At 44.7% G+C, this 22,496-nt stretch overlaps 1 protein-coding gene across 1 annotated transcript in view; it reads right to left on the bottom strand.

Annotated features, from left to right (window-relative positions):
- LOC139383003 (phospholipase C, eta 1) overlaps positions 1 to 22,496 on the bottom strand; it is a 104,766-nt gene that overhangs the window by 15,683 nt on the left and 66,587 nt on the right. Inside the window, exons 9-19 of the mRNA XM_071127293.1 lie at positions 20,584 to 20,755; positions 13,117 to 13,224; positions 9,581 to 9,733; positions 6,366 to 6,428; positions 5,306 to 5,400; positions 4,288 to 4,385; positions 3,504 to 3,683; positions 2,558 to 2,665; positions 2,162 to 2,286; positions 1,941 to 2,025; positions 480 to 626 (exon numbers count right to left, since the gene is read on the bottom strand). Coding sequence (XP_070983394.1) covers positions 480 to 626; positions 1,941 to 2,025; positions 2,162 to 2,286; positions 2,558 to 2,665; positions 3,504 to 3,683; positions 4,288 to 4,385; positions 5,306 to 5,400; positions 6,366 to 6,428; positions 9,581 to 9,733; positions 13,117 to 13,224; positions 20,584 to 20,755 — 1,334 coding nt within the window. The remainder of the gene's footprint in view (positions 1 to 479; positions 627 to 1,940; positions 2,026 to 2,161; positions 2,287 to 2,557; positions 2,666 to 3,503; positions 3,684 to 4,287; positions 4,386 to 5,305; positions 5,401 to 6,365; positions 6,429 to 9,580; positions 9,734 to 13,116; positions 13,225 to 20,583; positions 20,756 to 22,496) is intronic.

Here is a 22,496-nt window from a genome sequence, read left to right as displayed (position 1 = left end):
GAGCTGTGTTGTCCAGTAGACATCTACTGAGGGAGCTAAGAGCTGTGTTGTCCAGTAGACATCTACTGAGGGAGCTAAGAGCTGTGTTGTCCAGTAGACATCTACTGAGGGAGCTAAGAGCTGTGTTGTCCAGTAGACATCTACTGAGGGAGCTAAGAGCTGTGTTGTCCAGTAGACATCTACTGAGGGAGCTAAGAGCTGTGTTGTCCAGTAGACATCTACTGAGGGAGCTAAGAGCTGTGTTGTCCAGTAGACATCTACTGAGGGAGCTAAGAGCTGTGTTGTCCAGTAGACATCTACTGAGGGAGCTAAGAGCTGTGTTGTCCAGTAGACATCTACTGAGGGAGCTAAGAGCTGTGTTGTCCAGTAGACATCTACTGAGGGAGCTAAGAGCTGTGTTGTCATATATATATATTTATTTATTTATTCACTTTATTCAAACAAAACTACAGGCAAGCTACACATCCACACTCACTAACCAGGCATCAGGCTGCCGAAGGCCACAGTCCTCTGGCCTACAAAGTCCCGTCCGATGGGGTCGTGGTCCCAGACGAGGAAACGCACCAGAGCCACCTCCGCCATGTGGAGGGTAAAGGACAGGTTCTCCTCCCACACGGGGTTAAAACCTGGACAACACACACTGTGTCAGAGTACACACCACACCACACCACACACACTAACACACACTGTGTCAGAGTACACACCACACCACACCACACCACACACGCTAACACACGCAAATATACACACACACCACACACACTGTGTCAGAGTACACACCACACCACACACACCACACACACTGTGTCAGAGTACACACCACACCACACACACCACACACACTGTGTCAGAGTACACACCACACCACACACACTAACACACACTAACACACGCAAATATACACACACACCACACCACACCACACACACTAACACACACTGTGTCAGAGTACACACCACACCACACACACTAACACACACTGTGTCAGAGTACACACCACACCACACCACACACACTAACACACGCAAATATACACACACACCACACCACACCACACACACCACACACACTAACACACCACACACACCACACACACTAACACACGCAAATATACACCACACCACACCACACACACTAACACACTGTGTCAGAGTACACACCACACCACACCACACCACACACACTGTGTCAGAGTACACACCACACCACACCACACCACACACACTGTGTCAGAGTACACACCACACCACACACACTAACACACGCAAATATACACACACACCACACACACACACACACAACATTGACATTGAGTGTGCTTGACCCAGCGCTGCCCTGCTGCCTGCTATCTGTGGTGTGTTTGGCCCAGTACTGCCCTGCTGCCTGCCATCTGTGGTGTGTTTGACCCAGTGCTGCCCTGCTGCCTGCTATCTGTGGTGTGTTTGGCCCAGTACTGCCCTGCTGCCTGCCATCTGTGGTGTGTTTGGCCCAGTACTGCCCTGCTGCCTGCCATCTGTGGTGTGTTTGGCCCAGTACTGCCCTGCTGCCTGCCATCTGTGTTTAGAACAGATGACTGGGTCTAGGTGACAGTTCAGGTCACAATGACTCTGTCTAGGAATCAACAGGGGGAGAGAAGAGGGCTCAGCAGGGGGAGAGAGGAGGGTTCAGCAGGGGGAGAGAGGAGGGTTCAGCAGGGGGAGAGAGGAGGGTTCAGCAGGGGGAGAGAGGAGGGTTCAGAAGGGGAGAGAGGAGGGTTCAGAAGGGGGAGAGACGAGGGTTCAGAAGGGGGAGAGAGGAGGGTTCAGAAGGGGGAGAGAGGAGGGTCCAGCAGTGGGAGAGAGGAGGGTCCAGCAGTGGGAGAGAGGAGGGTTCAGAGGGGGGAGAGAGGAGGGTTGGGCAGGGCTAGAGAGGGGGGTGTGTGGACGGTGTGTGTGTTTTACCGTTGTCGTCCACTACTCGTGTCTGCCCCTTGCAGCAGTCCACTGGCAGGCCGATGATCTCCACCTCTACAAATGGGTCAATGATCTGAAGCAGAAGAGGGAACAGAGTTACAGCAGCTTAGCAACACTACGATAACGCGTGGCAACAGATGTATAACCTGAGGTTATTGAGCAAGCTATCCATTATGTTGGCAGAAAATTTTGTGTGTGTGTGTGTATACCTCTCCTCGGTCCCCCAGCATAGAGTCTGGTGGTTTGGGAAGCTGCTGTCCACTGATGATCTTCAGTACCAGCTGTTTGTTGGGATAGGCAGGGAGGGGGTCATCACAGAACGGGTTGAACGAGCCTGGAGCCGTAAACCAACCAATCAGAACATACACTCCTTATCTTGTTGTGTGTGTGTGTGTGTGTGTGTGTGTGTGTGTGTGTGGCTGTGTGTGTGTGTGTGTGTGTGTGTGTGTGTGTGTGTGTGTGTGTGTGTGTGTGTGTGTGTGTGTGTGTGTGCGTGTGTGTGTGGCTGTGTGTGTGTGTGTGTGTGTGTGCGCGTGTGTGTGTGTGTGTGTGTGTGTGTGTGTGTGTGTGTGTGTGTGTGTGTGTGTGTGTGTGTGTATCAGTACCTTTACACATGGGTGGAGGTTTGAGGGCGTAGCCACAGCCACCGTTCACCATGAACTTGGCTCTGTTCAGCTGCATCATCCGACCCTCTGTCTGGTAGTTCAGAGCCACTGAGGAAAACACATTTAGGACACATTTATCGGTCTGTTCATCCTCTGACCAAATACACACAGCGGTTCTGTCTGTGTGTCCATGGGGACAGGGAGGCGTGGTGGAGCACAGGGCCCAATAGAGGGTACTTGACACAGGCACAGAGAGAGAGAGAGAAACATTGCCAGTGGTCAGGAGGACTGTGGGGGAGGAAAGGAGGTAGACGGACAGGCAGGGATGCGTATTGTCTAACATTATATTTATTGACTTTTTTATTTATTTAAATGTAAGAAGAGGGGCCTCCCGGGTGGCGCAGTGGTTAAGGGCGCTGTACTGCAGCGCCAGCTGTGCCATCAGAGTCCTGGGTTCGCGCCCAGGCTCTGTCGTAACCGGCCGCGACCGGGAGGTCCGTGGGGCGACGCACAATTGGCCTAGCGTCGCCCGGGTTAGGGAGGGCTTGGTCGGTAGGGGTGTCCTTGTCTCATCGCGCACCAGCGACTCCTGTGGCGGGCTGGGCGCAGTGTACGCTAGCCAAGGTGGCAAGGTGCACGGTGTTTCCTCCGGCGCATTGGTGCGGCTGGCTTCCGGGTTGGACGTGTGCTGTGTTAAAGAAGCAGCGGCTTGGTTGGTTGTGTATCGGAGGACGCATGACTTTCAACCTTCGTCTCTCCCGAGCCCGTACGGGAGTTGTAGCGATGAGACAAGATAGTAGCTACTACAACAATTGGATACCATGAAATTGGGGAGAAAAAGGGGTAAAATTTAAAAAAAAAATAATAATAAAATAAAAAAAAAAATAAATGTAAGAAGCATCCACAAAACGTGACAATAACAACGTTCAGAAGTGTTGTTTCTTACCCAGCTGACAGCCCACATTCCAGTAGAGCTGAGGGTTGAAGTTGGACGAGTCTATGCGGTAGGCCGAGGGGTAGATTCTAGAAAGCTGTCGCTGGTTGAAACACAGGAAGCGCTCAGCTCTGTGGTTCACTAGCTGCTGGGCACGAGTCTCACTGAACGACAGAACATTCCCCGGAGTACCTGACAGACGAGAGGAGAGAGAGGGATGAGAGAGGAAATAAAATTTAAAAAACGAAATGGCTGAGCAGTGAGTGCAGAATGAGATGGACAGAAGAAAGAGAAAGAGAGAGTGGAAGTGAGAGTAGGAGAGGGAGAATAGGGAGAGAGAAAGATAATTAATGGGGTGGGGGAAGAGGACGGGATGGAGGGATAGAGTGGAAGGGAGAGGAGAGGGAGAATAGGGAGAGAGAAAGATAATTAATGGGGTGGGGGAAGAGGACGCGATGGAGTGATAAAGTGGAAGGGAGAGAGGGGGAGAATTGAGAGAGAGAGAAGCGGAGGTGGGAGAAGAGAGAGGCTGATGGGTGGGATTAGGGGTTGTTTCTGGATTGGCCTAGGGCTTGGGAAAGAGAGCAAGAGAGAGAGAGAGAGAGAGAGAGAGAGAGAGAGAGAGAGAGAGGGGAGGGGAGGGACAGAGAGAGAGAGAGAGAGAGAGAGAGAGAGAGAGGAGGGACAGAGAGAGAGGAAGGGGGAGAGAGAGAGAGAGAGAGACAGAGAGAGAGGGGTGGCAGAGAGAGAGGAAGGGGAAGAGACAGATGTTTTGTAGGAGTGTGTGTTTATTTACAGTCGTCCAGTCCCTCCGGAGAGGCCACAGAGTTAGTGAACACCACCAGGTCTGACAGATCTCTACTCAGCTTAATCGTCTTCCTTTTTCCCTCTCCCCTACAGCAAGAAGAAAACACAAAAAAGAGTATGAGAGAGGAAGGAGAGACAGAGTGGGGAAGGAGGCAGGGTAGAAGGAGAAAGTAGGACAGCATGTGAAGCTGTGTCGAAAAGGAGTGTTCCATCAAAATGACGGCTTACACACCACAGTGAAGAGGAGTGTTCCATCAAAATGATGGCTTACACACCACAGTGAAGAGCATCAAAGGGATATATCTACTACAGACCAGAACACATGTAGAGTGGGAGCACACAGGCACACAATGAGCTTTCATTGACATATCAAAGTGACAGCAAAGGGATATGGAGGCAGGCCCACAATACACACACACACACACATACACACACACGCACGCACACACGCACGCACGCACACACCCAGGAAGAGCCTTGAAGCAACTGTGACTGTTCCTGAAGACATACATAATGTATTAATATTTCACTTCACACACACACACACACACACACACACAGTGGCCTATTCAACGAAGATGAGACACACCCCCGACAGAACAATATGTTCCTTTCTGTACAGCATGTTTCTCTGTGGAGAAACCTTTCAATTGGTCACCAAACCTGAGGGCACTTCAAAGCCTGGTTAGGGTCATTGAATAGACACTTCAAAGAAGATTTAGGGCACTTAAGAAATCTTTTGGGCCCTTCAAACACATGAGTGGATGTTGCTCCAGGCAGCAGTTCTCTTTTCTGTCAGGTATAGCAGGGTTTGAGCTGGCTGAACAGAAGACACATCACAAAGCCTAACTCACTAATACTGAAGTCAATGCATGTCATTTCACACAAAGTTACCTATGACGAAACGCATTATTTATGTGTGAAAGTTTGAGTCATCAATGCATATCTCTAGGTAGATTTAGCCCTGAGCATGGGTCAGAATGAGGAGAGAGCCAATGAGAGCTGACCTGGTGATATGTCCTCCCGCCTCTCTCCCAGAGGTCTCCTGTCCTTCCTGTTCTCCATCCATACTCTGGGACTTCAGCTTGGACTTGGAGTGTCTCTGCAGGGGGAGAGAAACAAACAAACACACACACACACACACATATACAGATAATTCCCAGTAGCATCACCCAGTTTCAACATCCTTCTCTTGAACACATGTGGTTAATACCATTAGGTTGCCAATTGGCAATTTAACACACAAAAAAATAAAAATAATAATAATTATAATAATAATAGTAATTTCATTCCTTAATTCCTTAATTTATTTATAGAAAGGACTTTTACAATGGCAGACCTGAGCCAGCACAAACATTACAAAGTCAGGATCTGGATATTGTGGACAAAGATATTTGACAAGCAAAAGAGACATAAAAAAATATAAATAAACTATATTTAACTAGGCAAGTCATTTCATTTGGGTTACTAGTCCAACGCTCTAACCACTAGGCTACCTGCCATCCCTACACTCTAACCACTAGGCTACCTGCCATCCCTACATGACCATCTGGGGCGGCAGGGTAGCCTAGTGGTTAGAGTGTAGAGGCGGCAGGTAGCCTAGTGGTTAGAGTGTAGAGGCGGCAGGTAGCCTAGTGGTTAGAGTGTAGAGGCGGCAGGTAGCCTAGTGGTTAGAGTGTAGAGGAGGCAGGTGGCCTAGTGGTTAGAGTGTAGAGGAGGCAGGTAGCCTAGTGGTTAGAGTGTAGAGGAGGCAGGTAGCCTAGTGGTTAGAGTGTAGAGGTGGCAGGGTAGCCTAGTGGTTAGAGTGTAGAGGCGGCAGGTAGCCTAGTGGTTAGAGCGTTGGACTAGTAAACGGAAGTTCAAATCCCCGAGCTGACAAGGTACAAATCTGTCGTTCTGCCCCTGAACAGGCAGTTAACCCACTGTTCCTAGGCCGTCATTGAAAATAAGATTTTTTTCTTAACTGACTTGCCTGGTTAAATAAAGGTAAAATAAATACATATGGTAGGACATCCTGATGTCTGTAACGGGCAAAACGTGATCATGAAAGTTCAGAGATGATCTCACCTTTTGCTTTAGGTTGCTGATGAAGGATCGACTTTGGGATTTTTTAAGACCCTCTTTGTGATTCTAGAGGGGCAAACAGGTACAAACGAAATACGCCACATGAGAAGCTGAGAAACAGCGCTTGTGGTTTGTTACTGCTTATCTATTCATATACTGTCTATGTCTATACCTTTATCTATTCATATACTGTCTATGTCTATATCTTTATCTATTCATATACTGTCTATACCTTTATCTATTCATATACTGTCTATGTCTATACCTTTATCTATTCATATACTGTCTATGTCTATATCTTTATCTATTCATATACTGTCTATACCTTTATCTATTCATATACTGTCTATGTCTATACCTTTATCTATTCATATACTGTCTATGTCTATACCTTTATCTATTCATATACTGTCTATACCTTTATCTATTCATATACTGTCTATGTCTATACTTTTATCTATTCATATACTGTCTATGTCTTAATCTCTTCATATACTGTCTAGGTCTATACCTTTATCTATTCATATACTGTCTATGTCTATACCTTTATCTATTCATATACTGTCTATGTCTATACCTTTATCTATTCATATACTGTCTATGTCTATACCTTTATCTATTCATATACTGTCTATGTCTATACCTTTATCTATTCATATACTGTCTATGTCTTAATCTATTCATATACTGTCTAGGTCTATACCTTTATCTATTCATATACTGTCTATACCTTTATCTATTCATATACTGTCTATGTCTTAATCTATTCATATACTGTCTATGTCTATACCTTTATCTATTCATATACTGTCTATACCTTTATCTATTCATATACTGTCTATGTCTATACCTTTATCTATTCATATACTGTCTATGTCTATATCTTTATCTATTCATATACTGTCTATACCTTTATCTATTCATATACTGTCTATGTCTATACCTTTATCTATTCATATACTGTCTATGTCTATACCTTTATCTATTCATATACTGTCTATACCTTTATCTATTCATATACTGTCTATGTCTATACCTTTATCTATTCATATACTGTCTATGTCTATATCTTTATCTATTCATATACTGTCTATGTCTATACCTTTATCTATTCATATACTGTCTATGTCTAAACCTTTATCTATTCATATACTGTCTATGTCTATACCTTTATCTATTCATATACTGTCTATGTCTATACCTTTATCTATTCATATACTGTCTATGTCTATACCTTTATCTATTCATATACTGTCTATACCTTTATCTATTCATATACTGTCTATGTCTATACCTTTATCTATTCATATACTGTCTATGTCTAAACCTTTATCTATTCATATACTGTCTATGTCTATACCTTTATCTATTCATATACTGTCTATGTCTATACCTTTATCTATTCATATACTGTCTATACCTTTATCTATTCATATACTGTCTATGTCTATACCTTTATCTATTCATATACTGTCTATGTCTATACCTTTATCTATTCATATACTCTCTATGTCTATACCTTTATCTATTCATATACTGTCTATGTCTATACCTTTATCTATTCATATACTCTCTATGTCTATACCTTTATCTATTCATATACTGTCTATGTCTATACCTTTATCTATTCATATACTGTCTATGTCTATACCTTTATCTATTCATATACTGTCTATACCTTTATCTATTCATATACTGTCTATGTCTATACCTTTATCTATTCATATACTGTCTATACCTTAATCTATTCATATACTGTCTATGTCTATACCTTTATCTATTCATATACTGTCTATGTCTATACCTTTATCTATTCATATACTGTCTATGTCTATACTTTTATCTATTCATATACTGTCTATACCTTAATCTATTCATATACTGTCTATGTCTATACCTTTATCTATTCATATACTGTCTATGTCTATACCTTTATCTATTCATATACTGTCTATGTCTATACTTTTATCTATTCATATACTGTCTATACCTTAATCTATTCATATACTGTCTATGTCTATACCTTTATCTATTCATATACTGTCTATGTCTATACCTTTATCTATTCATATACTGTCTATGTCTAAACCTTTATCTATTCATATACTGTCTATGTCTATACCTTTATCTATTCATATACTGTCTATGTCTATACCTTTATCTATCCATATACTGTCTATGTCTATACCTTTATCTATTCATATACTGTCTATGTCTATACCTTTATCTATTCATATACTGTCTATACCTTTATCTATTCATATACTCTCTATGTCTATACCTTTATCTATTCATATACTGTCTATGTCTATATCTTTATCTATCCATATACTGTCTATGTCTATACCTTTATCTATTCATATACTGTCTATGTCTAAACCTTTATCTATTCATATACTGTCTATGTCTATACCTTTATCTATTCATATACTGTCTATGTCTATACCTTTATCTATTCATATACTGTCTATGTCTATACCTTTATCTATTCATATACTGTCTATACCTTTATCTATTCATATACTGTCTATGTCTAAACCTTTATCTATTCATATACTGTCTATGTCTATACACATCATCATATACATGTATATATTTATACTCTGGACTCTGACATTGCTCGTTCTAATATTTCTATATTTCTTAATTCCTTGTTTTTTGTTGCGTGTATTGTTTTGTATTGTTAGATACTACTGCACTGTTGGAACATAAATATTTCGCTACACCCACAATAACATCTGATAAATATGTGTAAGCGACCAATAACATTTGATTTTGATTTCATTTGTGTCTCTTTGATTTATCGAAGCCTCATTAGCAGACTGTAGCTAGAGGACAATCAACAGACACCAAGCCATAAACTGGTACGTGTGTGAAGGAGGGAGAGAGGGAGAGGAAGAGAGGAGGAGAGAGGGGGAGAATGAGGAGTATAGGAACTCCCTGCTCATAATGTTAGACACACCGCATTAAAATTGATGTTTAGAGACCTATTCATCTGAAAATACAATCAGCAGAGGCAGGGAAATTAAATATTAATAAAAGAGACACTGCAGACATTTTTCTCTCACTAACAACGTATTATTTCTCTGCATTCAATGGAAGACCTACCAGCTCGGGTGAGAAGTTCCCTTTGGGATCAGCTGTGTGTGTGTGTGTGTGTGTGTGTGTGTGTGTGTGTGTGTGTGTGTGTGTGTGTGTGTGTGTGTGTGTATGTGTACCGTTAGGTTCTTCTGCAGGCCTACGTGTGTGGCTCTGAGCAAGGCTCTGATGCTGAAGCTGTCTGTGTCCTCCTTGTCTCCGATCTGAGACTCCTTCAAAAGACAGTCGAGCTTCTTCCTAATGTAACTTTCTACTTGATGGTTACCATTACTCTGAAGGAGGGAAGAGAAAGGGAAGGAGAGAGATGGGGGGAGGGAGAGAGAGAGAGAGAGAGAGAGAGAGAGGGCGAGAGAACGACAGAGAGAGAGAGAGAGAAAGAACGACAGAGAGCGATGGGGAGAGAGAGAGAGAGAGAGAGAGAACGACAGAGAGAGAGAGAGATGAGTTGATGATGAATTGGTTCTAAACCCATCTGTCCCTGGTTGAATACACCAGGTCATTAGTGTAGTCTTGGCAGTGCTACCGACAGAGACAGAGACAGAGACAGAGACAGACAGACAGACAGACAGACAGACAGACAGACAGGCAGACAGGCATATGTGTTATTTCCTAGTTTTGATCTCATCACTATTATTCTACAAAGTAGAACATAGTAAAACGATGTGTCTACACTTTTGACTGGTGCTGTACATATCACCCTCTCCTCACTGGGATTGAAGGAAATATAACATATTCATCACATATTGATAACTTATTTATCAGTCCATTTTATGATAGGATTCAGATGTAAGAACTTAATCAGGAATGAATTAGAGGGAAATCATATCTCCATTTCCTCTTGCTTTTCCAGTCTCGTTTGTTTAGGTGTATTGTGTAATAAAGCTAATAATTCACTTCATTGGAATTGTTAAACACACATACACACACACACACACACACACGCTGTGTCTGCGATAAGCTCATTAAACATGAATTAGTCTCAAACGCAACTCGGTCAAACAGGGCTTACAGTCGTATTAGTGCAGTGAATTCAAGGTTGTGATTGATACAGTTACTGTACATATCGCAATATTATTTTTGGACGATATTATATTGATACTATGACTTATAATATTGAATAAAACATCCAGTACGTGTCAGAAGTTTGGACACACCTACTCATTCAAGGGTTTTTCTTCATTTTCTACTTTGTAGAATAATAGTGAAGACATCAAAACTATGAAATAACACATGTGGAATCACGTAGGAACCAAACAAGTGTTAAACAAATCAAAATATATTTATATTTTAGATTCTTCAAAGTAGCCACCATTTGCCTTCATGACAACTTTCCACAAGCTTGGCATTCTCTCAACCAGCTTCACCTTGAAGGAGTTCACTGAACAGGATCCTGCACAGGATCGGTACATCCGAACATCACACCTGCGGGACAGGTACAGGATGGCAACAACAACTGCCCGAGTTACACCAGCAACGCACAATCCCTCCATCAGTGCTCAGACTGTCCGCAATAGACTGAGAGAGGCTGGACCGAGGGCTTGTAGGCCTGTTGTAAGGCAGACATCACCGGCAACATCGTCACCTATGGGCACAAACCCACAGTCGCTGGACTAGACAGGACTGGAAAAAAGTGCTCTTCCCTGACGCATTGCGGTTTTGTCTCACCAGGGGTGATGGTCGGATTCGCGTTTATCGTCGAAGGAATGAGAGTTACACCGAGGCCTGCACTCTGGAGCGAGATCGATTTGGAGGTGGAGGGTCCGTCATGGTCTGGGGCGGTGTCTCACAGCATCATCGGACTGAGCTTGTTGTCATTGCAGGCAATCAATGCTGTGCGTTACAGGGAAGACATCCTCCTCCCTCATGTGGTACCCTTCCTGCAGGCTCATCCTGACATGACCCTCCAGCATGTCAATGCCACCAGTCATACTCCTCGTTCTGTGAGTGATTTCCTACAAGACAGGAATGTCAGTGTTCTGCCATGGCCAGCGAAGAGCCCAGATCTCAATCCCATTGAGCAGGTCTGGGACCTGTTGGATCGGAGGGTGAGGGCTAGGGCCATTCCCCCCAGAAATGTCCTGGAACTTGCAGGTGCCTTGGTGGAAGAGTGGGCTAACATCTCACAGCAAGAACTGGCAAATCTGGTGCAGTCCATGAGAAGGAGATGCACTGCAGTACTTAATGCAGCTGGTGGCCACTGTTACTTTTGATTTTGATCCCCCCCTTTGTTCAGGGACAAATTATTCAATTTCTGTTAGCCACATGTCTGGGGAACTTGTTCAGTTTATGTCTCAGTTGTTGAATCTTGTTATGTTCATATAAATATTTACACATGTTAAGTTTGCTGAAAATAAATGCAGTTGACAGTGAGAGGACGTTTCTTTTTTTGCTGCGTTTACATACACTACTGTTCAAAAGTTTGGGGTCACTTACAAATGTCCTTGTTTTTGAAAGAAAAGCCAATTTTTTGTCCATTAAAATAACATCAAATTGATCCGAAATACAGTGTAGACATTGTTAATGTTGTAAATGACTATGTACTATGGAATATCTACATAGGCGTACAGAGGCCCATTATCAGCAACCATCACTCCTGTGTTCCAATGGCATGTTGTGTTAGCTAATCCAAGTTGATAATTTTAAAAGGCTAATTGATCATTAGAAAACCATTTTGAAATTATGTTAACACAGCTGAAAACTGTTCTTCTGATTAAAGAAGTAATAAAACTGGCCTTTAGACTAGTTGAGTATCTGGAGCATCAGCATTTGTGGGTTCGATTACAGGCTAAAAATGTCCAGAAACAAAGTCCTTTCTTCTGAAACTCGTCAGCCTATTTTTGTTCTGAAAAACGAACGCTATTCCATGCAAGAAATTGCCAAGAAACTGATGATCTTGTACAACTCCCTTCACAGGACAGCTCAAACTGGCTCTAACCAGAATAGAAAGAGGAGTGGGAGGCACCGGTGCACAACTGAGCAAGAGGACAAGTACATTAGATGGTCTAGTTCGAGAAACAGATGCCTCACAAGTCCTCAACTGGCAGCTTCATTAAATAGTACCCACAAAACACCAGTCTCAACGTCAACAGTGAAGAGGCGCCTCTGGGATGCTGGATGCTATATATATATAATACATTTTTTTTGGTAATGTTAGCTAGCACTAGTCGACTGTACCTGCACCAAAACGTTTCATCATATAGCTTGTTCTCCATCTACTTTTTAAATAATGAGCAAACATGTTTTCTTTACTTTTATTTTCCTTGACCGATCAAAACTCAATTTTCTCGTGCTCTCTCTTGTCTCTCTGCAGCAGACATATTTAGTGCGCAATATGTTTGGAACAACAAATTACAATCAAATCGCAGTATATTACATATCATATCGCCGTCGAGGTATCATCATAATATCGTATCGTGAGGTCCCTGACCATTGCCAACCATAATTTCAGCTCAATGCTGTCAATACTGCCTAGTTAAATAAAGGATAAACAAAACAAATGAAATTAAAAGTCCATTACATGGCCTGTCTCTGACATGGCGAGAACACACTGATTAATGGACAGGCCTTCGCACCAGTCACCAGCCATTACTGTAATGTAGGTGTGAAATGGATACAGTTGCATGTCAGAACATGACTTTGACCTGTTGCAACTTACATTGCTGTTCTTCAGTTTAAAGTCGTCCTCAATCTCGTCAGCACTGTCATCATCTGACACCTCCCCCTCCTCAACGTCTATAGACAGGTACAGAGGGAGCCGCTTCCCCTGGAGAGAGAGAGAGAGAGAGAGAGAGAGAGAGAGAGAGAGAGAGAGAGAGAGAGAGAGAGAGAGAGAGAGACAGAGAGAGAGAGAGAGAGAGAGAGAGAGAGAGAGAAAGGTGCGTGTTAGGCTCATCTTTATCGTATGAACCATATGGAGGATGTAACACAATAACAGGAACACATCTGTTACATGTACATGATGACGCCTCCAGCTAAACCAGGAGCATTACTGCCCACTCAGACAGGAAGTCAGGAGTCTTTCGCAAACATATCATCTCCCCTTCAGAGTCCTGAAGAAAAATAAACTATACTATGAAACAAAAATAAATGATGTAAAGAACAGTAGTAAAAATCTTTGGAATTACGTTGAATTACATTTTGGGAAAAAAGTTAACTCGGCTCCATCATTCATTGAATCAGATGGCTCATTCATCACAAAACCCACTGATATTGGCAACTACTTTAATTACTTTTTCATTGGCAAGATAAGCAAACTTAGGTATGACAGCAACAAACTGTGACACTATACATTCAAGTATATCTGACCAAATTATGAAAGACAAGAATTGTACTTTTGAATTATGTAAAGTCAGTGTGGAAGAAATGAAAACATTATTGTTGTCTATTAACAATGACAAGCCACCGAGGTCTGAAAATCTGGATGGAAAATTACTGAGGATAATAGGGGACGATATTGCCACTCCTATTTGCCATATCTTCAATTTAAGCCTACTAGAAAATGTGTGCCCCCAGGCTTGGAGGGAAGCTAAAGTCATTCTGCTACTTACGAATATTAAAGCCCCCTTTACTGGCTCAAATAGCCAACCAATCAACCGGTTAGTAACATTTTTGAAAAAATTGTGTTTGACCAGATACCATGCTATTTTTTAGTAAACAAATTGACAACAGACTTCCAGCACACTAATAGGGAAGGACATTCAACAAGCACAGCAGTTACACAAATGCCTGATGATTGGCTGAAAGAAATCAATGATAAAATGATTGTGGGGGCTGTCTTGTTAGACTTCAGTGCAGCCTTTGACATTATTGATCATAGTCTGCTTCTGGAAAAACATATGTGTTATGGCTTACCCGTCTAACAGAACACAGAGAATGTTCTTTAATGAAAGCCTCTAAAACATAATCCAGGTACAATCAGGAATTCCCCAGGGCAGCTGTTTAGGCCACTTACTTTTTTCAATCTTTACTAAAGACATGTTTTTGAGTAAAGCCTGTGTGTCTATGTATGCAGATGACTCAACACTATATACAGCGACTGAAATGACTGCAACAGTCCTAAATATTTCTAAAACTAAAAGCATGGTATTTGAGATAAATCATTCCCTAAACCCTAAACCCTAAACCTCAACTACATCTCGTAATGAATAACGTGGAAATTGTGCAAGTTGAGGTGACTAAACTGCTTGGAGTTACCCTGGATTGTAAACTGTCATGATCAAAACATATTGATACAATAGTAGCTAAAATGGGGAGAAGGATGTTCATGATAAAGCGTTGCTCTGCCTTCTTAACAGCCGTATCAACAAGGCAGGTCATACAGGCTCTAGTTTTGTCGCACCTGGACAACTGTTCTGTAGTGTGGTCAGGTGCCACAAAGAGGGACTTAGGAAAGTTACAATTGGCCCAGAACAGGTCAGCACGGCTGGCCCTTAAAAGTACACGGAGAGCTAACATGAATCTCTCATGGCTCAAAGAGGAAGAGAGATTTTATTTTTCCTTTATTTAACTAGGCAAATCAGTTAAGAACAAATTCTTATTTTCAATGATTACCCAGAGGGACCGGGACCGCGAAGGCGCACTGGAGCTCTTGAGCACCGAGCCTGCCCAACCTTACCTGGTTGAATGCTCCCCGTAACCAGGCCAGTGGGGCGAGGTGGAATAGCCCGCACTGGGCTGTGCTGGTGAACCGGGGACACCATGCGTAAGGCTGGTGCCTTGTACGCCGGCCCGAGGAGACGCACTGTAGACCAGATGCGTAGAGCCGGCTTCATGGCACCTGGCTCGATGCCCACTCTAGCCCGGCCGATACGAGGAGCTGGCATATACCGCACCGGGCTATGCACACGCACCGGGGACACCGTGCGCTCCACCGCATAACACGGTGCCTGCATGGTCCCTCTCGCTCTCTGGTAAGCACGGGGAGTTGGCTAAGGTCTCTTACCTGACTTAGCCACACTCCCCGTGTGCCCCCCCCAATACATTTTTGGGGCTGCCTCTCGGGCTTCCAGCCGCGCTGCCGTTCTGCCTCCTCATACCGGCGCCTCTCCGCTTTCGCTGCCTCCAGCTCTGCTTTAGGGCGGCGATATTCCCCTGCTTGTGCCCAGGGTCCCTTGCCATCCAAAATCTCCTCCCAAGTCCAGGAGTCTTGTGTTTTCGGCCGCTGCTGCTGCTGCCCATTACCACTCTGCTTGGTCCTCTTGTGGTGGGTGTTTCTGTAATGGATTTCCTCCTCTTCGTCTGAGGAGGAGGAAGGATCGGACCAAAGCGCAGCGTGTTAAGTGTTCACAATGATTTTAATGAAAGAAAGCACTGAACACTGAATCAAAACAATGACGTGAATTTACAAAACCGAAACAGTACCGTGTGGCCCAAACACGGAAACAAACACCCACAAACCAAAAGTAAAACCCAGGCTGTTTCTCATTGACTCTTCTGTGTTTCCCGTGGTACTGGGCCTTCCCTGGTTGGCTCATCATAACCCCACTATTTCATGGCAACAGAGGGCTCCCACTGGGTGGTCGTGAGATTGCTCGGGGAGGTGTGGAGGGGTTTCCGTTGGTGCCACTATGGTGGAAAGCCCAGACCAGGTCTCCACTGTGCGCATCCCCCCCGAATATGCCAATTTGGCTCTCACCTTCTGTAAAAAGAAGGCGACTCAATTATCACCCCATTTAGGGGGGATTGTGCTATAAATCTCCTGGTAGACACTTCCCAGGAGTCATGTGTATCCCCTGTTGCAAGTGAAGACGGTGGCTATGGAGACATATTTCTCAGAATCCCTGCGTCAGGGATACATTCGGTCATCCACTTCACCCGTCTCCTCAAGTTTATTTTTTGTGAAGAAGAAGGATGGAGGTTTGTGCCCGTGCATTGATTATCGAGGTCTCAATAAAATCCCGGTGAGGTACAGTTACCCGCTACCTCTTATCGCCACGGCGAGTCAATGCACGGGGCGCGCTTCTTCACAAAACTGGATCTCAGGAGCGCATACATCCTGGTGCGTATCCGGGAGGGAGACGAGTGGAAGACGCCGTTTAGTACGACCTCAGGGCATTATGAGTACCTCGTCCTGCCGTACAGTTTGATGAATGCTCCATCAGTCTTCCAATCCTTTGTCGATGAGATTTTCAGGGACCTGCATTTTCAGGGACAGCCTGTGCAGGGTTTGCCAATTACTACCGGAGATTTATCCTGGGTTTTGGTCAGGTGGCTGCTCCCATTACCTCACTGCTGAAGGGGGGTCCTGTACGTCTGCAGTGGTCAGTTGAGGTGGACAGGGCTTTTGGGCAACTAAGGGCTCTGTTTACCTCAGCGCCCGTGCTGGCCAATCCGGATCCCCCTTTGGCGTTCATAGTGGAGGTGGACGCATCCGAGGCTGGGATAGGAGCGGTGCTCTCTCAACGCTCGGGTACGTCACCGAAGCTCCGCCCCTGTGTCTTCTTCTCAAAGAAGCTCAGCCCGGAGGAGCAAAACTATGATGTGGGGGACCGGGAGCTGTTGACTGTAGTCAAGGCTTTGATGGTGTGGAGACATTGGCTTGAGGGGGCTAAACACCCTTTTCTCATCTGGACTGACCACTGCAATCTGGAGTACACCCGGGCAGTGAGGAGACTGAACCCTCGCCAGGCAAGGTGGGCCATGTTTTTCACCCGTTTTGTTTTCACCCTTTCTTACAGACCAGGTTCCCAGAACGTTAAGGCAGATGCACTGTCCCGGCAGTATGACACAGAGGAGCGGCCCATGGATCCCCATCCCCGCCTCTTGCTTGGTGGCGCCGGTAATGTGGGAGCTGGACGCGACATTGGGCGGGCGTTACGTACAGAGCCCACTCCCCCTCAGTGTCCAGCTGCGCGGCGGTACGTTCCGTCCGCTGTCCGCGACCGGCTGATCTATTGGGCCCACACGTCACCCTCCTCTGGTCATCCTGGGATCGGTCGGACAGTGCGCTGTCTTAGTGGGAAGTACTGGTGGCCCACTTTGGCTAAGGATGTGAGGGTTTATGTTTCCTACTCGGTGTGCGCCCAGTGTAAGGCTCCTAGGCACCTTCCCAGAGGTAAGTTACAACCCTTACCCGTTCCACAACGGCCATGGTCGCACCTGTCGGTGGATTTCATAACCGATCTTCCACCTTCACAGGGAAACACCACGATCCTGGTCGTTGTGGATCGTTTTTCTAAGTCCTGTCGTCTCCTCCCTTTGCCTGGTCTCCCTATGGCCCTACAGACTGCGGAGGTCTTGTTGACTCATGTCTTCCGGCACTATGGGGTGCCTGAGGATATTGTGTCTGATCGGGGTGCCCAGTTTACTTCGAGGGTCTGGAGGGCGTTCATGGAACGTCTTGGGGTGTCGGTCTGCCTTACCTCAGGTTTTCACCTGGGTTTTCTCTCAGGTGGAGAGAGTTAACCAGGATGTGGGTAGGTTTCTGAGGTCTTATTGCCAGGACCGGCCGTTGGAACCTGCCCCTTCGCCTGCCCTGTCGGAAGCTGGGTCCGAAGTTTGTGGGGCCATTTAAAGTCGTGAGGAGAGTGAACGAGGTATGTTATAGGTTACAGCTTCCCCCTGATTACCGCATTAACCCCTCGTTACATGTGTCTCTCCTCAGGCCGGTGGTGGCTGGCCCGCTCCAGGAAGCTGCGATGCCGGAGGTTCCTCCACCCCCAGGGGGGGGGGGGTCTGGACATTGAGGGGGCCCCGGCATACTCCGTTCAATCCATCCTGGATTCGAGACGTCGGGCGAGGTAGAGACAACAATACACCACGCAAAGCAGTAAGAGTGTAAGAGTGTCTATGATTGAGTCCTTGAATGAAGAAATTGAGATAAAACTGTGCAGTTTGAGTGTTGGTTGCAGCTCGTCCCAGTCGCTAGCTGCAGCAAACTGAAAATACGATCGACCCAGGGATGTGTGTGCTTTGGGGACATTGAACAGAATGTGACTGGCAGAACGGATGTTGTATGTGGAGGATGAGGGCTGCAGTAGATATCTCAGATAGGGGGGAGTGAGGCCTAAGAGGGTTTTATAAATAAGCACCAACCAGTGGATCTTGCGATGAGCATACAGAGATGATCAGTTTACAGAAGAGTATAGAGTGCAGTGACGTGTCCTACGAGGACAAATCCTATACATTAGACTCTTTCACTGATATTTTACATTTCATTCTCTCTATCTCTCTCTGTATCTCTCTCTATCTCTGTCTCTCTCTCTCTCCACTCTTTCTTTCTTTAGTTGATTTTCCACGGTGCGCATGAGTGAATATGTGAGAGTGTGAGTGTACTGAATACGTTTCCCACTATGCTGAGTCTCTCCAGGCTCTGGGTTTGGTTATCTCTAATCTGTCCCAGGCAGACAGAGAGAGACACTGTGTGTGTGTGTGTGTGTGTGTGTGTGTGTGTGTGTGTGTGTGTGTAATATAATGATATAATAATGCCATGTAACCGACCAGTCCTTCACTCCTCAATTATATAACCACATGTCATCCCTCTTTTTCTCTCAGCATGACTAATACAGTGGCGGACTACTTTCTCCCAGCATGACTAATACAGTGGCGGACTACTTTCTCCCAGCATGACTAATAAAGTGGAGGACTACTTTCTCCCAGCATGACTAATACAGTGGCGGACTACTTTCTCCCAGCATAACTAATACAGTGGCGGACTACTTTCTCCCAGCATGACTAAGACAGTGGAGGACTACTTTCTCCCAGCATGACTAATACAGTGGCGGACTACTTTCTCCCAGCATGACTAATACAGTAGTGGACTACTTTCTCCCAGCATGACTAATACAGTGGAGGACTACTTTCTCCCAGGATGACTAATACAGTGGCGGACTACTTTCTCCCAGGATGACTAATACAGTGGCGGACTACTTTCTCCCAGCATGACTAATACAGTGGCGGACTACTTTCTCCCAGCATGACTAATACAGTGGCGGACTACTTTCTCCCAGGATTACTAATACAGTGGTGGACTACTTTCTCCCAGCATGACTAATACAGTGGAGGACTACTTTCTCCCAGGATGACTAATACAGTGGCGGACTACTTTCTCCCAGGATGACTAATACAATGGCGGATTACTTTCTCCCAGCATGACTAATACAGTGGAGGACTCCTTTCTCCCAGCATGACTAATACAGTGGCGGACTACTTTCTCAATTTCTTCTTCTTGTTTATTAAATTTTTGGGGGGACAATCCCTCTCCCCACTCCCCCTCTGTTCTGCTCTCAGCCAAAGCCAAACAAAACACAACACTGAAAATAGAGAGAAAGGAAAGGAGATAAGGAGAGGAAGGAAAGTGAATAGGAAGGGAAGCCTGTATTTACACCGTTGATTCCCACAATTTGTATGGAAAGACGATTCTCTTCCTCAATAGTGTGCAATCAATTCTACTAGATGAAAAGCCGAAATGACTATGGCATCCTGGCATTCAAAGAGTACAACATTTTTGAAAATTGTATATACTATAAAACACTCTATTTTTGCATGCCTACTATTTAGAATGGCCAACATATTTCTTCCCTCTTTGACTGTCTGCGCTTTGGTGATTCTCAATAACTCTAGACAAAGGCCTGGGGTTTAAAGACCCTGTGCTCTCTCTCTCTCTCTCTCACTCATCTTCCTATATCTTCACAGTATATCTTCCTATATCTTCACAGTATATTTCCCTATATCTTCCCAGTATATCTCCCTATATCTTCACAGTATATATCCCTATATCTTCCCCAGTATGTCTCCCTATATCTTTCCCTTCAGACCATTGGGGCAGGGTCTGGAGGAACAGGAAAGAGTGAGGAGAGGCAGACAGAGGAAGAAAATGAGTGTTTGAGGAGAGAGGTATGACAGAAGAAGAAGAGGATGGTTCGTGTGTGTACCTTGATGAGGATCTTTCCCTGTAGACAGTGGGGGCAGTGTTTGGAGAAACAGGAAAGAGTGAGGAGAGGCAGACAGAGGAAGAAGAGGAGTGTTTGAGGAGAGAGGTATGACAGAAGGAGAAGAGGATGGTCCGTGTGTGTACCTTGATGAGGATCTTCCCCTGTAGACAGTGGGGGCTGTGTTTGGAGGAACAGGAAAGAGTGAGGAGAGAGGTATGACAGAAGGAGAAGAGGATGGTCCGTGTGTGTACCTTGATGAGGATCTTCCCCTGTAGACAGTGGGGGCTTGGTAGCTGTTTAGAGTCTCTGTGGAAAGTCTCTCCCAAGTCCAGCTTGTCTCCCAGGATCTTTCTGAGGTACTGGGCTATCTTCTTCTGTTGTTGGATGCAACAGTGGTTCTCTATGGACAGGATCACTGGGTACCTGGGGAAGGGAGAGACATGGCGTTACTATGACCACAATGGCGGCGGAGAAGAAGGCTGACGTTTTACCGATTGTGTTGTTTTTCTTTGTTTATTTGCCTTGTTTGTAAACTTGTTTTTTTATTTTTCTTATTTTGTACATAATGTTGCCGCTACCGTCTCTTATGACCGAAAATAACTTCTGGACATCAGGACTGCGATTACTCAACACGAACTGGCAGAATCCTTTCTTTTCCTTTAACGAGTCCGACGATCAAGATGTGAATGATGTACTGCTTTCCCGGGAACAGGCCCAGATCCTAGTCATTTGCGTGAAGAGAAGGCGGAGAAAAAGGGTAGTTTGCCTTCTAGGGCAGTTTGCCTTCTGAGAATTCGTAGGCGATCGAATAAACCACCACTTCCTTCCATTCTGCTAGAAAACGTGCAATCTTTGGAGAATAAAATAGATGACCTACGCAGAAGGTTAAACTACCAATGGGACATTCAAAACTGTAACATCTTATGCTTCACGGAGTCGTGGATGAAAGACGACACTATCAACATACAGCTGGCTGGTTATACGCTACACCGGCAGGATAGAACAGCGGTGTCTGTTAAGACAAGGGGTGGCGGATTGTGTATTTTTGTAAATAACAGCTGGTGCATGATATCTAAGGAAGTCTCGAGCTTTTGCTCACCCGAGGTAGAGTATCTTATGATAAGCTGTAGACCACAAATCTGACAATAATTACAGTGCCTTGCGAAAGTATTCGGCCCCCTTGAACTTTGCGACCTTTTGCCACATTTCAGGCTTCAAACATAAAGATATAAAACTGTATTTTTTTGTGAAGAATCAACAACAAGTGGGACACAATCATGAAGTGGAACGACATTTATTGGATATTTCAAACTTTTTTAACAAATCAAAAACTGAAAAATTGGGCGTGCAAAATTATTCAGCCCCCTTAAGTTAATACTTTGTAGCGCCACCTTTTGCTGGGATCACAGCTGTAAGTCACTTGGGGTTTGTCTCTATCAGTTTTGCACATCGAGAGACTGACATTTTTTCCCATTCCTCCTTGCAAAACAGCTCGAGCTCAGTGAGGTTGGATGGAGAGCATTTGTGAACAGCAGTTTTCAGTTCTTTCCACAGATTCTCGATTGGATTCAGGTCTGGACTTTGACTTGGCCATTCTAACACCTGGATATGTTTATTTTTGAACCATTCCATTGTAGATTTTGCTTTATGTTTTGGATCATTGTCTTGTTGGAAGACAAATCTCCGTCCCAGTCTCAGGTCTTTTGCAGACTCCATCAGGTTTTCTTCCAGAATGGTCCTGTATTTGGCTCCATCCACCTTCCCATCAATTTTAACCATCTTCCCTGTCCCTGCTGAAGAAAAGCAGGCCCAGACCATGATGCTGCCACCACCATGTTTGACAGTGGTGATGGTGTGTTCAGGGTGATGAGCTGTGTTGCTTTTACGCCAAACATAACGTTTTGCATTGTTGCCAAAAAGTTCAATTTTGGTTTCATCTGACCAGAGCACCTTCTTCCACATGTTTGGTGTGTCTCCCAGGTGGCCTGAGGCAAACTTTAAACAACACTTTTTATGGATATCTTTAAGAAATGGCTTTCTTCTTGCCACTCTTCCATAAAGGCCAGATTTGTGCAATATACGACTGATTGTTGTCCTATGGACAGAGTCTCCCACCTCAGCTGTAGATCTTTGCAGTTCATCCAGAGTGATCATGGGCCTCTTG

The sequence above is a fragment of the Oncorhynchus clarkii genome, chromosome 24, assembly GCF_045791955.1.
Source record: "Oncorhynchus clarkii lewisi isolate Uvic-CL-2024 chromosome 24, UVic_Ocla_1.0, whole genome shotgun sequence".
Taxonomy (NCBI): domain Eukaryota; kingdom Metazoa; phylum Chordata; class Actinopteri; order Salmoniformes; family Salmonidae; genus Oncorhynchus; species Oncorhynchus clarkii.
The sequence above is the reverse complement of the archived record's forward strand: the minus strand, read 5'-3'. Positions and strand labels throughout refer to the sequence as shown.